The sequence below is a fragment of the Cupressus sempervirens genome, chromosome 10 (assembly GCF_028749045.1).
Source record: "Cupressus sempervirens isolate cs-2001-9-10 chromosome 10, ASM2874904v1, whole genome shotgun sequence".
Lineage (NCBI taxonomy): Eukaryota > Viridiplantae > Streptophyta > Pinopsida > Cupressales > Cupressaceae > Cupressus > Cupressus sempervirens.
Genome location: NC_143127.1, coordinates 470406276 through 470422014, shown reverse-complemented (window position 1 = coordinate 470422014; position 15739 = coordinate 470406276). Strand labels below are relative to the sequence as shown.

Below are 15739 nucleotides of genomic sequence, written 5' to 3'. Positions count from 1 at the left end.
TTTTACCCTCTTCTCAGCCCGTGTTTCTACTCTCTCTTGTTTTGTTCTGCTTTCTTTGAGGTATGCCCTTTGTTTTTCTCTCTATCCAGTTGATGCTCTTGTTTGGTGGTTTCTTTTGATTCTGGAAGCTTGCTCTTTTGTTGTTATATTGGTAACATGATTCCCAGATACATCAAATCAGGGGATTCCTCCTTCATCTAAAGTTTCATAGTAACTTGTTTTTTTGTCAACTTTAGCTTGAGGTACAGATTGAGGTATTCTCTCTAAATCCCTCTTGATCTTAATGCTAAAGTTTAAATCGTGAAATTGTTGATCAAAAATAATTTTTAAGGGAAGCTAGTTATCTGTATACTATAATACTCTATTATTGGCTTGAAAAAACGAGTAAATACGATAGATTATTGAGTAGCTCTGTTTGAAGTTAGAAAACATATTTCTTATGCCTGATTAGAATATTTTTCAACTGATTTTGTTATTATATATTTCTATAGTTAAAGCCAAAATCATTCATATAAGTGGATCCATTCCAGTTATTTGATTGTGTTAGACATTGCTTGACTTAATCAAAACAGTTTAATATGTGGACACGGTTAAAGAAATAGGTAACTGACTGGGACTTTTGAGAGAAGAAGAAGACCCAAAGAAATATATTGCAAAAATAATTAGAAATAGATGTCTCTTATTGTCAATAATCTAAAAGGTATATTCAGCAATTTAAATATGTAAGTATAGTATATCAATAAATACTAGCAAAGATCTTAGTCAAAGTTTGAGTTTCAGGATTTCAGACACTAGGCACATCTTTGGAGAAAATCCCTCAACAATTGCCAGCTCAAAATTTGTACAATTCAATTATATGATAAAATTGAAGGACAAAATCAGAGATACCTATTCCATCTCTTATCTTCGATGTCTTATTGAGATGGGAATATACTTTGTTTGAATTTCAATGTCTTGGCCCTCAAGCCTATTGCTGATAAAAAATGATAATAATTAGAGGAAGACATTACAGCCTCCCCTCCCCAGAATTGCTTGACCTCCAGAAAGTTCATAATGGGGTGTGACAAAATATGGTCTGGTTCCCTAGTTGCATTTTCTATTGGCAGATCTCTCAACTTCACCAGAGAACTTCTTTCAGGCTGAAGATAGCAAAAAGTAGACAAGACTTTGCACTCTAGAAGTCAAACCAATGCTTAATTATGTCACTTTCTTTCACACCTTTTTATTTCTCCTTCCTCTTTCTGTGTTCACGCCACCTCTTATCAATCTACAAACCTAGTTACTCATGTAGATTCTTGACTTTGTCAGTTACAATATCAATCACCCAGAAAGAGGCAAAATATTTCACCGATTTAATAAATAAGTTTAGTTTAAAATGTTAGTGAAATAATAGATGAAATTAAATGCCAATGTGGGTTACTTAGTATTTAATTTAATATATTAAAATATAAGAACTTAATGCAATAAGCCCCATATAATAGTAGGGGTCCCTCTCCCTCTCCCCTCCCCAGAATTGCTTGCCCTCAAGAAAGTTCAATTTGGGGTGCAACAAAATATGGTCTGGTTACCTAGTTGCATCTTCTATTGGTAGATCTCTTACCTTCACTAGGTATTCTTGAATTGCATGCTTTGTAAGATTGCAACCCCTTGTCTCAGTGATGGCCTCCAAAATTAAGATCTACTGGCCCTCCTCATCCAAAGGTGGTAATACTGTTAATGGAGTGATATTATGACCCAAAGCTCTCTTCAATTGTGAAACATTTAAAACATTGTGTACCTTCCTACTTGCTGGTAATTCCAACTTGTAGGCTACTTTCCCAATGTTGAAGTTTAGCATCAGTCAAAGTAATACAGAACATCTGAATCTGGTTCATTACATCATGTTGTAAACAAACTGATATATATATATATATATATATATATATATATATATATATATATATATATATATATATATATGCGTATATATAAGAGTTACATGTTTATGATTCAGATCGGGCTTCTCTTATTACTGTCAACGATTCATATCGGGTGCATTGATATTGATATTGAAACATCTGTTATCACTGATCAAGTATCGGGCTCCATCTTATTATTACCATCGATATATATCATGCGCTGTATCAAATGGTATCATCGGGCATGGTCGGGCATGATTAGTTATCATGGATTATAATCGGTTGACTTAGTAACCGATGGTCATGTTTACGTAGGATCATAACCCTATGTGTCCTTTGGCCACATAGAGTCATGTCCCTATAGAGTCATGCCCCTATGGGGACATGACTCCTCATACATTATAAATATAAACTATTCGGTGGACAAGGCAATATCAATAACAGACATACTTGCAGTCCCATAATCAGCAGACTTATATATTGTAGATTATCAAATACTATTGAAGACAAAGATAAAGATTATTGTAGCATTGAAGACAAACCAAAGTTGCAGACCTGCTGCACACAAATAGGAAGAAGAAGAAGTAGGTACAAGTCTGATATTATTTCTATCAGAGATCCTATGCATTAACATGGTATCAGAGCCATCCTGATAAGAAATTTTATTATTCAGAATTAATATAAAATTTCAGAATTAGCCATTTTAGAATTTCATTCTCAAAATTAAAATGGTCAACCATGTAAGGTTAGAGGATAGATTGGAGGGGTCATCAAATTTTTCTTCATGGGAAATTCAAGTCATGATAGTTCTAAGAGAAATGGAATTAGAAGATTATGTAGAATCAAACAAAACTATTCCTAAGAATGAACCAGACAAAACGGCATGGAAAAGGCACAACAATAAGGCCATGAAAATTATTATAGACTCTGTTAAAGATCATAGTCTCTCTTCTATTTCCAGACTTTCTACAGCATTTGAGATGTTCTCCACCATAGTTTAAAAAATCGGTATCGGCAATATCTCGGCTGGCTCAAAATTTTGGAGAAACTTGGAATCGGCAAAAACTTGGCGATAAATCAACACTTTTATCGAACATTTGAAAATATACAATTTGCTTAAAATATTCTTAGCAATTATTATAAATCTACTGAAGTCCAAAATCTATTATCAATCTATTATAGATCTATTTAAATCTATTATAAATCTACTAATATATTATATATTATAATATAAATCTATTATTTAATAATTATCTATAAAATATATTGCTACTAGCGTACTACAAATTATCAGTTCTTGAAAATGAAAATAAAACAATATTAATGTATATTTTAAATTTAAAATATAGTAAACTTAAATTACTTTTGTCTTTAAAATTGTAAAAACTTTAAATTTACTGTATTACTATTTAGTATTTTAAATTTAAATAAATACATTAAATTTACTATATTTAAAACTTAATAAAAATTAAATTTAATGTAAACCTTTTAAATTTAAATTTTTTAATATTGTATTGTAAATTTTAATCTTTTATCAAAATAAATAAATAAATTTTTTAACAAAATTTATTGATAAAATTATAATATATCATTATATTCAGATTTACATAAAGTTATAATCAAGTTTACATAAAATTTTACAAAAAGCAATGAACATCAACATACCTTATGATTCCAACTGGAACTCTGGAAAAAACGAGTCGTAACTGGAAGGCTGAGTGCAGAGGTTCGTCATTCGAGCACATCAAAAACGATGAGTGACTGGAAGCCCTAAGTGCCCTAAAACGTGAATGGAAATTTTGAATACAGATTTGATCCAAAAAATCAACGTTTTTTCACCCCAAAACTCGCGGATAATGGCATTTTTTTGACTAAAAATCATTGTGTTTTTTTGGAAATTTTGGGGCTGGTATTTATGGTGTTTGTATCGCCTGCCTTGTTGTTTCACGAAATATCATGTTTTTTGCAATTAATCACCAGTATTTTAAACTATGTTCTCCACTATTAAGAACACCTTTGAAATCAATAATACTAGCAGATTGCTGACATTGAAGCAAGATCTACTATACGTCAAGATGAATAATGGAAAAACTATTACGTCCTATTTCCTAAGAATCTCATAATTAAAAGATCAACTTGCGACCATTGGAAATGGAGTAGATGACAAAGAACTTAGCATTATAGCCCTAAAAGGACTACCACTATCTTGGGAGACATTTATTCGTGGACTAGTTCTCAACCAGATCTTCCTAAGTTTGAACTACTAACAAATGAATGCATTCAAGAAGAGTCAAGATTAATTACGAGAGGAATCATTTCAAATCAAGGAGGAGGATTTCAAGCTCTTCAAGCCAGTACCAATAATAAAGGAAAAAGAAAGGGAATTCATCAAGACAACAAGGAATTTACCAAATCATATAGGAAAAGAGATTGGTCCAAAGTACAATGCTTCAAATGTGACAAATTCGGTCACACTCATAACTTTTGTCTAGAATGGGAGAAAATTCAAGCAGCACTAGCAGAAGTTAAGTATGAAAAGGATGAAAATCTTACATTTTAAGTTGTTGAAGAAAGAGATAAAGTGGAACCAGAATCCCATAGTGAGGAATTAGAGGGAGAGTGATACATTTCCAAAGTTCGAATACATAAAATGACATATGCAATGTTGTACTCAGATAAATCAGTTATCTATAAATTCAGCTTTTGAATCAGAGATATGTTATATCAAGATTGATGAGCAAACAGCATATATTCTTACTGAACCTCTTGCCAATGTTAAATTGGAATATTTTAGAGGTAAACTTGATATGATCAAATTGTAATTTTTGAACATTGAACTTAAGTTTCAATTTATATGTGTGTTTAAGCTTCTAAGTTGAATAGTTGCATCAGATATGTAATTAAAGATGATGATCTTTCAGAGACATATATTTAGAAGGTAATCTTTCTAAGCTGACGATCTTACAAATGATAGGCCTGTTATTATGGCAGTTTGTTCCAGACATGCCGGAAGTCATGAATAACAAATGCATTATGATTACTCTAGATATTGTTTCGGACAATTAGAGATCATAATATATGCTATGATAGTTTTCATAGCATGGTGATTTAAATTATTTGATGAGTCTCTATTTTTTAGAGTGGTAGTGTCAAATAATGTGTTATGTGTAGATATTCTGTTATCTGATTTCTTTATTACTTCTCCCTTGCTAAAGAGGGAGTGTTGAAGTTAAGCATCAGTCAAAGTAATACAAAACATCTGAATCTAGTTCATTACAGTATGCTGTAAACGAAATGATACACACACACACACACACACACACACACACACATACACGTGATTATATGCATATGTATATATATAGATACGAGTATATATAAGAGTTACATCTTTATGATTCAGATCAGGCTTCTCTTATTACTGTCATCGATTCATGTTGGGTGCATTGATATTGATATTGAAACATCTGTTATCACCGATCAAGTATCGGGCTCCATCTTATTATTACCATCGATATATATCATGCGGTGTATCAAATGGTGTTATCGGGCATGGTCGGGGATGATTAGTTATTGTGGATTATAGTCGGTTGACTTAGTAACCGATGGTCATGTTCATGTAGGGTCATGACCCTACGTGTCCTTTGGCCATGTAGAGTCATGCCCCTATGGGGACATGACTCCTCATACATTATAAATATAAACTATTTGGTGGACAAGGCAATATCAATAACAGACATACTTGCTGTCCCAGAATCGGCAGACTTATATATTGCAGATTATCAAATACTTTCTCATCAGCACTTGGCATTCAAGATAAATATTATTGTAGCATCGAAGACAAATCAAAGTTGCAGACCCTTTGCACACAAATAGGAAGAAGAAGAAGTAATTACAAGTGTGATATAAAAGTCTGATATTATGTCTATCAGAGATCTTATGCATTAACACCTAACTCTCTTGACAATTTAGTAAGGACCATAAAATTTGGGTTTAAGCCTTTTTGAACTACTTCGTTTAAGGAACGATTGCCTATAGGGCTGCAACCTCAAGTACACCAAGTCACCCACTTCAAAATGCATTGCAACTCTGTGTTGGTCTGGATATTGTTTTTACTGATTTTGGGCTTGTTGAATGTTCTCTTTGAAGCATTTCATGATGTCTTGACACTGCTGCAATAAATCTTTAGCTTTAGGCACTTTGCTATCTCTCAATAATAAGTCATTGAAGTTTGGGGCTCCATACCCGCTATAAATGGAGACATTTTAATGGACATATGGTATGTAGAGTTATTAAGAAGACTCACTCAAATGTAGCCACTTCATGCATGCTTTCTACTACCCTAAAATGTAATGTCTCAAATAGGTTTTCAACAATATTAACTATTCCATTTGTCCATTAATTTGTAGATGGTAACTCGTGTTGGGAGTGAGTTCTATTCCGCTCAATTTAAACAATTCTTGCCAAGACAATCTCATAAACTTCCTGTCCCTATCATTGACTATATTTTAAATATTTTAGGGCAATCCATGAAGTCCGAAAATATCTTTGAAGAATAGATCTGCCTCTTGTCTGCAGAGAAGTAGGAAATTTTGTTAACCTGTGAACTACAACTCAAATACTTAGTTACCTGGGTTTGCCAATAAGATCTAGCCATTGTTTCCCAAAAAAGTTCATTCTCAATATGTAAACAATTTCTTGCCATAGGAAAAGGAACTAGATGGAATTTTCCTCTTCCTTAGTAGGCAATACCTAACAAAGAATAGAACCCTATTCTGATTCTCCTTTCTAGAAGTATGTTGATATCGTACGTCCTCTTCCAAGAGGTGGTGCTTTCCATTGGAAATGTTGGGGTTGTGATGTAGAAAGGAATAGCCATTGTTTCCCAAAAAAAATCATTCTCAATATATACAATTTCTTGCCATAGGAAAAGGAACTACAATGGAATTTACCTCTTCCTCAGTAGGCAATAACCAACAAAGATCAAAACCGTATTTTGATTCTCCCTTGTGGAAGTATGTTGATATAGTATATCCTCTTCTAGGAGGTGGTGCTTTCCATTTGAAATGTTGGGGTTGTGATGTAGAAAGGAATGATTCATTTTTTTATGTGGTAGGCCATTTGTGTGGATACTCTAGAAGAGGAGTCAAGAAATTTCCTGGAGAAAAATCCACCTTCACCAAATTCAACAGTATTAAAATTCTAGAGCACGAGGAAGAAGAAGAGAGAGAAGAATGTAGGCAAAATACCATCAATGGTGGTAGCAATAAAACTAGAAAAAAAGAAAAGGTAATGAAATCCGCTACAAATGTTGTGATAGAAGATCAACCCTTCTATACTTACTCAACTGCCCCTGATTCTTACACAAAAGAAAGGGACCACTAGAAACTACATTTCAAAATCAGAGTAGGGAAATTGTCGCCATTGATACAAAAAGATGCTTGGATGCAAATGGACTTTTTTTTATTGTTGTTCACTCCCCATATTGGAAGAGGGTGTTGAGAAGTTCTAGTGAATCTCCTCTAGGGTATTCAGGCCCCAGTTTCGAGAGAGTATGAAGTACCTTGTTGGATCAAGAGGTCAAGTTGATTAATGAGCATTTGAAGCCCATAAAGGATTCATGGATTGAGAAAGGGGTAACACTTGTTTCAGATGGGTGGAAAGATGTTAGCAATCGTCCATTGATCATTATTTTGGCAATGTCCCCTAAAGGGGCAATGTTTTTGAAAGTAGTGGATTGTGAGGGGCAAGTAAAATATGGACCATTTATTGCTAATATTCTCATCTTTTCCATTTAAGAAGTGGGTGCTAGAAATGTTGTCCAACTTGTAACAGACAACAGAAAGAGTTGTAGAGCTGCTCGTTTGTTGGTTGAAGAGAGATGTCAGCATATTTTTTGGACACCTTGTGTTCACTCAATCTCATGCTACAAAAGATTGGGAACATTATTGAGTAGAAACAGGATGTGTATGCAGAAGCTGAGGGCATCCAAATGTTCATCGCAAACCACCACATGACTCAAGGTATATTCAAAACGTTCTCACGTTTGGAGTTACTGAATGTAAGTGTGTTGCCAACTTTCAACTTATCCCTTTTAAGTTTGTAGTTGTTGGCATTCATTGCATTTTTGTCTAGTTGCTTGATGAGGTAGCCCCTAGGTGACTCACTTCTCATCAAGTTTCTGGGATTCCCACTTTGTGTCTCTTTCGGGTATCCCTTGCTTCACTTTTCCATTTTCTCCATGTAGGATTCTTGTCATTATGCATTGGGGCTTAGGTGATTTAGGTTTGGTTGGGATATGGTTTGAGCATCTTCCCGATGAGAAGCAAGTCCTTGTTTTTGTGACATTTCTCTTGCTCCAGCTTTTTCGTTTCCTTCGGATTCTGAATCATCCGGCTAGCTATCCGCCTTGGCGAACTTCATCAAGTAGGAACCGGAAGATCAAAGTCACGATAGCATTCACGGATATGCACGTGCTTGACTTATGATGAAAGGATCTAGAGAAGTGAAAGCTACAACTAAGAAAGTCTCGAGTTAAAGTGTCGAGGTCAAAATCCATTTTTGTGTAGTGAAAAGTGTTTGCATGTTTTCTACTGCTCGCCTGATGGAAGTGAAACAGTGCAGTTTTGATTGTGAAGTCAACAAGGCTCGTGCTCCATTCAAAGATTTTATGCATCAGTGGGACCTAGGCATGATGCTGAAAAGAATAAATCTGAGCCCGTGATGGTGAATCCATTCTCAAAATTTCATCTCAAGGATACACAAGGTAACTAACCAAAACAAGGGAAAATGCCTTAAATTGGTTCTTCCCCTGAAAAGTGTTGGTCTTAGAGGATTTTTTTGTTCTTTAGAAATATAAAGGCTACTTCTCCGAAGACTAGAAAGATAAAGAACTAGGCAAGTGTACTATGAGAATATTTCGTGGAGATGCCAGAAAGGTTCTTCCAGTAAAGTCAGTTGTAAAGGTGCATTTTCAATATAAAGGAGATCAAGTATTCAGATAATTGATACGGAGAATAAGAAATGAAGTGCTCGAGGTATTGAAGGGTTATTGCTTGCACTACGATTCCAAATCAAAGGAAAGATAAGCTAACGGAAAGATGGATCTACGCTTTCTTCTCCATCTATAAAGACTTATCATAAGAATCCTTGTTTCGAATTCTGAAGTAAATGAGGGAATTTCCACTAAACCAAAATCCTTTGGTTCGATAAGTGGCTTTTCACGCTACTATATCACTTTAAGAGAGTAATATGTTTTTTGGGTTCATGGATCCTTCCATGCATAGAAACAAAAAGTTTTAAATAGCCGTTAATTATCAATTTTATTGGAAATCCTACCGTTATGACCGTTGGTTGTGTTTAATTTCATTTGTGTGGCACGAACATTCCAATTTTTGCATCTATTTGATCGGATTTACCTAAAACTTGCTTCCTCATTGTTTTAACAACTATTTATCGAGCAGATTGCCCCCCCTGCCCCTCTTTGAAATTATAAGCAAATGGCAATCAGAGTAGCAAGTTATGATCAACTCATAGGCTTGGAAGTGAATTGAAGGATCTCTCCAATACTTCATTCAAATCCTATGACTTAGGTGATCTCTACAGGAGGCTTAACTCCTAGTCCATCCATCCAATTACCTAGAAGTTGAAGGAAAGCGGATTGGTCGAAGCTGCTGGATTTCCCATGGCTGTGCAGGCTCCAAAACTAGTAAGAGAGTGTATGGAGAGATATAATCCATAAACAAAGCAAATCTTGCTTCTTGATCAATCTATCCTTCTCTTGATAAATAAGGCCTTGATGTCATCTGCATTCAGTGTGCCAGTGAAGGAAGAATACTGCGACATCGATTTTGGGTCCTCTGCATCTATGTTCAACGGAAAGAAGACTTTAAGAAGGGAAGATATGTAGAGAACTTGGTTCCAAACACCTTTTGTTCAAAGAAGAGCAAACTGCCAAAAACCCTTTTCGAAGCCAATTTGAAAAGAGAAATCCTCGACATCTTGGCACTACTGCTAAGATTGAAAGGAAAGGAAGAAATTCTGGATTTCATTGATCATCACTTCTTGGTGCAAGCCATATGTGCCAAAGGACTACTGATCGACTGGGTTGAAATCATATGTGATGAGCTTGCCTCGTGTTTAAATTCATCTAAGGCATTCAAGAACTTCTATATGTCCTCATATTTGATAAATGCCTTAGCCATGCATCACTTGTGGCTGAGTCTTCCTAGAATCGAAGACTATGATGAAAGTACGAGGGTGTACGAGTTCTACCCTCACCTTTAGTTGCAGAGGAACTTCAAAGAGTACATGCAAGTGAATGATGCCTTCACTATGAGATTGTGCTAGGAATTGAAAGGCTGCCCTGAGCGAAGATTTTCGCTAGAAGCTATTTTGGCTATAGCGCAGTTCGGATGCTCTTTCATCCAATTCCCGAGCTTCTCCTACCTACGGATCGGTGCTTTTGATGGGTTTCCCAAAAGACTCCCTAGGTACCTTGAGGACAAGGTTGTTCTTGTTGAGTTATGTCGAGAGATACTAGAAGTGAACACCTTGTGTTCTAATCAAAGAAACGTGAATCGGAATCGGATCGGAATCGGCAAGGCCGAATCGAATCGTGAATCGGCAATGAATCGGCAAATTTGAACAAACCCTTTAAATCTAAAGATTTTAACAATTTAAAACTTATTTCATGCACCCTTTATTGAATATAACTTAAGCACACTATAACATCATCAAATAGAAGTTAAAACTTAACATACATAAACATGAAACATAAAATCCATCACATACGTAACTATGTTATCTAAAATGTAAATTGTAGGCTAGCTGAAGTAAATAGAAATCAAATGATCATAATGATTTAAATCATAGAATGTATGTAAGATGATCCATAAGACATCAAATCATAAATTTATGTAAGAATCTAAGATGAAGATCCATGAAAGTTTGAAACTTTGAAACATATGTCTATCAATGATTCAGTATCAATATCTGTAAACAAAATATAAAAACAAGGCTCCAGCTCAAGCCTCAGGCTCATAGTCATCATCATCCTCAACATCATCCTCAAGCTCGGCTACAGCCTCAGCCTCAGCCTCTAAGTATCCAGTCTGCCTAGTAGCAAGGCGTCTAATGTAGGTCCTAGAGGACTGTCGAGCCATATCTCCCGCATATAAGATGGGCTCACGAATGTCGCTAGGGCCTGTGTCTGTGCGTGCACGTGTGCGTCTACCAATGCCTGAAGAACGTGCTCTAGCTGCCTCAGCCTCTATATCCACCTGGTCAATCCACGCACGGTCTTCCTCAGTGAAGACTGGATCTACAACCTCTGTGAGCCACTCTGATTCTGGATCAATCTCTTCCAGAATTATCGGAGAGGAGTCAGTGCCCAAAATCTGTTTGATCCTAAGACGGAGGTTGTAATGAACGAAGACAAGATCATTCAACCTTTGCACTGTCAACCTGTTTCTCCTCTTCGAGTGGATGTGCTCGAACATGGACCAACTGCGCTCACATCCAGAAGCGCTGCTTGGCTGACTCAGAATACGAATGACAATTTTTTGAAGTTTTGGGGTTGTGGCCCCAAACATTTGCCACCATCTATCTGAAATAAGGGAAAATAAAAATAATTAGTCTCATTTACAATTTACAAGTTAACTCTAAAATTACATAATCAACTTTAAGTTTAGAATCTAGATTCATGAACATTGAATATATTATTTAATTTTTACCTGGCTGTATTGTTTCCCGAGCATCTATGGCTACCCTGCTAGAGAAAAGTGGCCCTTCTTTATTATTGAACTTATCAAGCTCAATAATTGCAGCACTGCTATCCTCATCAGTACTCAACCTCTGGATCACTGTATATAATCCGGTGAGAACCTCCTCATCCGCCTTGAAGTCAGGATGGAAACGAAATGCCGAATTCAAAAGGTAAGCTGCTGCATGGATGGGTCTGTGGAGTTGATTCTGCCATCTCCTATCAATGATGTCCCAAATAGGGGCATACTTCTCCTGCACTCCTGCATACTGAGCTCTAATGGCCTCCTTGGCCCTATCCATGCCCTCATATATGTAGCCCATAGAGGGCTTCTCCCCATCAATAGTTCGTAGGAGAGATACAAGAGGCTCAGTGGCCTACATATAAAGTAAAACAAAAATTTGAGTCAAAACTTAAACATAGAATAATTCAATAATATAAGGTAAAACTAAATCATTAAACAATTAGCATAGTAAACTGTAAAATATTAAATGTTAAATTGCAATAAAATTACCTTAAGTATTTCTCTAGCAGGTTTCCAAAAACCATCATCATCAAATATGCAATCCACCACATCTATCCCTGCAGTGGTCGTAGCATAGGAAGATGAAATCCACTCCCGCCCAACAAACATGCTCCTCAAATCATCCCTTGATGTCAACAAGGACTGCAAGGTGATGAAATTCGAGGCAAACCTCGTGATCCCTGGACGAGCTAACTCTTTGTCTCCTGTGTACTTCCTCATTGTGCTAAGGACAAATGAATGATTATAAATAAACTTACATATGTGTTTTGCCCTTTCCACACATGACTTGACCCACTCAAGTTTGCCAATTTCCTCCAACATGAGGTCAAGGCAGTGTGCTGCACAAGGGGATCAAAATATGGTGGGGTGCCTCTCCATCAAAAGTTTGCCTACAACAATTTTAAGATAATTAGAAATTCAAATTTCAAACATGTTAGAACTTAGGAAACTTAGAAATTCTAAGTTAGAATTAGAAAAAGTTCAAAATTCAAATAAATTTATTTTCAAAACTTAAAAAGTTAAAAGTTTACCTGCAACAAGATAACTTGCTGCATTATCCGTCACCACTTGCACCACATGTTGTTCCCCCACCTCTGCTATAACTTCCTCAATAACCTCACATAAGTATGTGGCGTTTTTTACATGAGCAGAAACATCAATGGATTTGAGGAACATGGTATATCCTACAATTAACAAAACAACGAATTATAATTACTATTAGCAATCAACAAATCAAAATTTGAAATAGTCAATCACGATTCAAAATTATGTATGTAGGAAAGTAGAATGATCAATCACCTCCACAGGATACAAGAAAATTGAGGAGTGTTCTTCCCCTCCTATCTGTCCAACCATCAGTCATGATGGTGCAACCCTTTTCGATCCACTCCTTTCGGTTGTCCTCAAGCTCATGCCTCATATCCTCAACCATTTCCTCCAGGAGGTATCCACTCAACTCAGCCTCAGTTGGGGCTTTAAACCCCGGACCACAAATGGTAACTGCATCTATCATGTTCTGCCAATAAGGAGTCCTGTCACAAATAGGTAATGATATTGATTAGAAATTTAGATGTCAAAAACTAAAATCATAAAACAGGTAGATATAATTAAAGTTTTACTTTTACTTTTAACTTTAACTTTGAAGATAACAAAGAAAAAAGAATCAATTACCTGGCTGCAATAAATGGAATGTTGCAAAAGTACCATAATTTGCAAATCTCTTTTCTGGCAGCATCATGAATCTCCTTGTTCAAACCCATGCCCTCAAGCGTGGGTTGGGAGGCAAGAGTAGTGCGGGGCACAAAGTAACTATCCATTCTGCTTTTCCGCACTCTAGGCCACAATAGGTTGGTGTTGGACTCTGTCTCAGTATGAGACCGACTACCACTAACACTCACATGAGCACTAGCACTAGGATGAAAAGGAGGCCTAGAAGAACCCTCTCCAACACAACCTACGGATGCGGAAGCTGATGTAGATGCACTTGCAGATGTAGATGCGGTTGCGGATGTGGGAGCATGGGAGCCAATACCTCTTAACCCTTCAAGTTGCATTTTCTTAGTCAACTTGTCTTGTTCAATTTTTTCTAATGCCACTAAACAAGAGCGTTTTGCCTCAGCAGTTTGTTGAGTGCAAACTGTGACATCATGGCCAGGTATGCCAGCAATGTGGTATTTCAATCTATAGATACCTCCCGAATTTATTTTTTCTTTGCAAAATATACATTTTGTTTGATATTTGGTTCTCCCAGGAAACTCTTCATTATATTTCCAGCATTCATCTTTTTTACCCATTGTGGAAATTGGAAAATGAAAGCAAAGGGCTGCTGCAATAAAAAAATTCATGTAAAAAATCAAAGTTTGCAACTAATAAACAAAAACTACAAAACAACAAACCCTAGTTTGCAATTTAGTAAAACTAAAAATAAAAAACATTCAAGATTTGCAAATGAACACTAAAAAAATTTAACAAAAAATGCATACTACACTAACATGCAAAAAAAGAACCAACACTTACCTCTTGCAAATGAGTTGAGGAGTGTTGATATTGACTCCTTAATGCTCCCAATGCAATTTATGGCCTCCCCAAATGGACTTCTGATCTCTTTGGTGCTCTTCCTTTTTGTCGGTTGGAAACCTATGGATTCTCTTTTCTCTTCTTCTCTCTCACTCTTCCTCTCTTCTACTCATACTAAGCAAATAGAAGGCTCTTTAGGGTTATAACAAAGAGGAAAGTCAACTTAGAAAGCAAATAAAACATGTGTTTTTTTTTTTAAAAATTGAACTTTCTATCCTTGCTGCCGCGGCCGATTTCTGGAGATTCACGATGGCGATTTTGGTGATTTTTGCCATGAATCGCCGATTTTGGCGATTCAGGCGATTCACAAGAAAAAATCACCACCAGCGATTTCCGATTCCAAAAAAATCGGGAGCCATGAATCTTATCGCGATTTCGGCGATTTCATGGCGATTTTTGGAACTATGGTTCTAATGTAAAGAAAATAGCCGAAATTTCCTTCCCAATAGTAGTTGGACCCTATTCCTGTGCTTCTGGATCCGATGCTTGGAATCTAGTTAAAAGTTTTGAGAGCAAGATCAAACTGGTGGATTATGAGGTTCTCAGTCCTTAATATGACCTGATGAATTTCATAAGAGATCATTTGAAGCTGGGATATGCTCACAGACATGTTCTAGACATTGAAGATTATTGGGCTGGATGTCATAATGAATACCAAACCAAGGAGAGGTATTGGTCCAGGCTAACAATTGATGAAATTAAGTTATATGATTACTCTGTTGATGTTTTTGATATTGCAGATGATGACTCCTATATGCATCGCTTGTCCTTTGAGTAGATCAAGGGAACTTCCATTGTGTCAACCTCGCCTGAAGGTCCTATTATTGGTACAATGGAGGTCCTAATGCATGGGATCATTAAAAGGACGAACAAATGGGTGGAGTGGACTAGGGCGAGAAAGAAAAGAACGGGAACTACAGGCTCTATTGGTGGAGTAGCATTTGGGGCTGCTTAGTCAACTACAACTACCTCCACCATTGCTGCCACTTCAACATCAGCAGGCCCAGCCCAGTCCATCGGTCAGGGCAGAGATCAACCTCCGGAGAAGAATGTCTAGATTATCCCTACTTGTGGAGGAGGATCTCTCCCAGACACAGGAAAAGTTGGGAATAAGGAGAAGGATAAAGAGCAGGAGCAAGAAAAATCAGTGGCCAAGCCTTCCTTCCCTATCCAACTCATCAATCTTGATGTTGACACCAATCCCATGGATGGTCAAGAGCAAGATGTATCCCAACATGATGATACCTTGGCCCTCTTAGTTACTAAAGTGACTGCTTTCCCCACTGCCACTTGGAGCAAGTAGACATCTCCAGTAGCATGGAAGCTCTTCGATCCTACAACCCTTTAGTCAGTGATCAATGTCCTCTCAACCGAGTCATGGTTGGAAGAGACCATTGATGGGAAAAACTGAAGATACGAGGAAGCTGCCCCATCCAAGGACCTCATCACACAAGCTACTTCTTCTCAGCCACAATC

The 15739-nt window shown here is 36.5% G+C and overlaps 2 protein-coding genes across 2 annotated transcripts in view; one reads left to right on the top strand and one right to left on the bottom strand.

Annotated features, from left to right (window-relative positions):
* RAD50 (DNA repair-recombination protein (RAD50)) overlaps positions 1–15739 on the top strand; it is a 236507-nt gene that overhangs the window by 71011 nt on the left and 149757 nt on the right. The window lies entirely within an intron of this gene.
* Positions 12698–13222, bottom strand: LOC149534730 (uncharacterized). The gene is made up of 2 exons (XM_089803388.1): positions 12986–13222; positions 12698–12870 (listed from the first exon to the last, which is right to left on the bottom strand). Exons 1-2 carry the CDS (start codon positions 13197–13199, stop codon positions 12698–12700), a joined length of 387 nt encoding a protein of 128 aa, XP_089659514.1. The 5' UTR covers positions 13200–13222.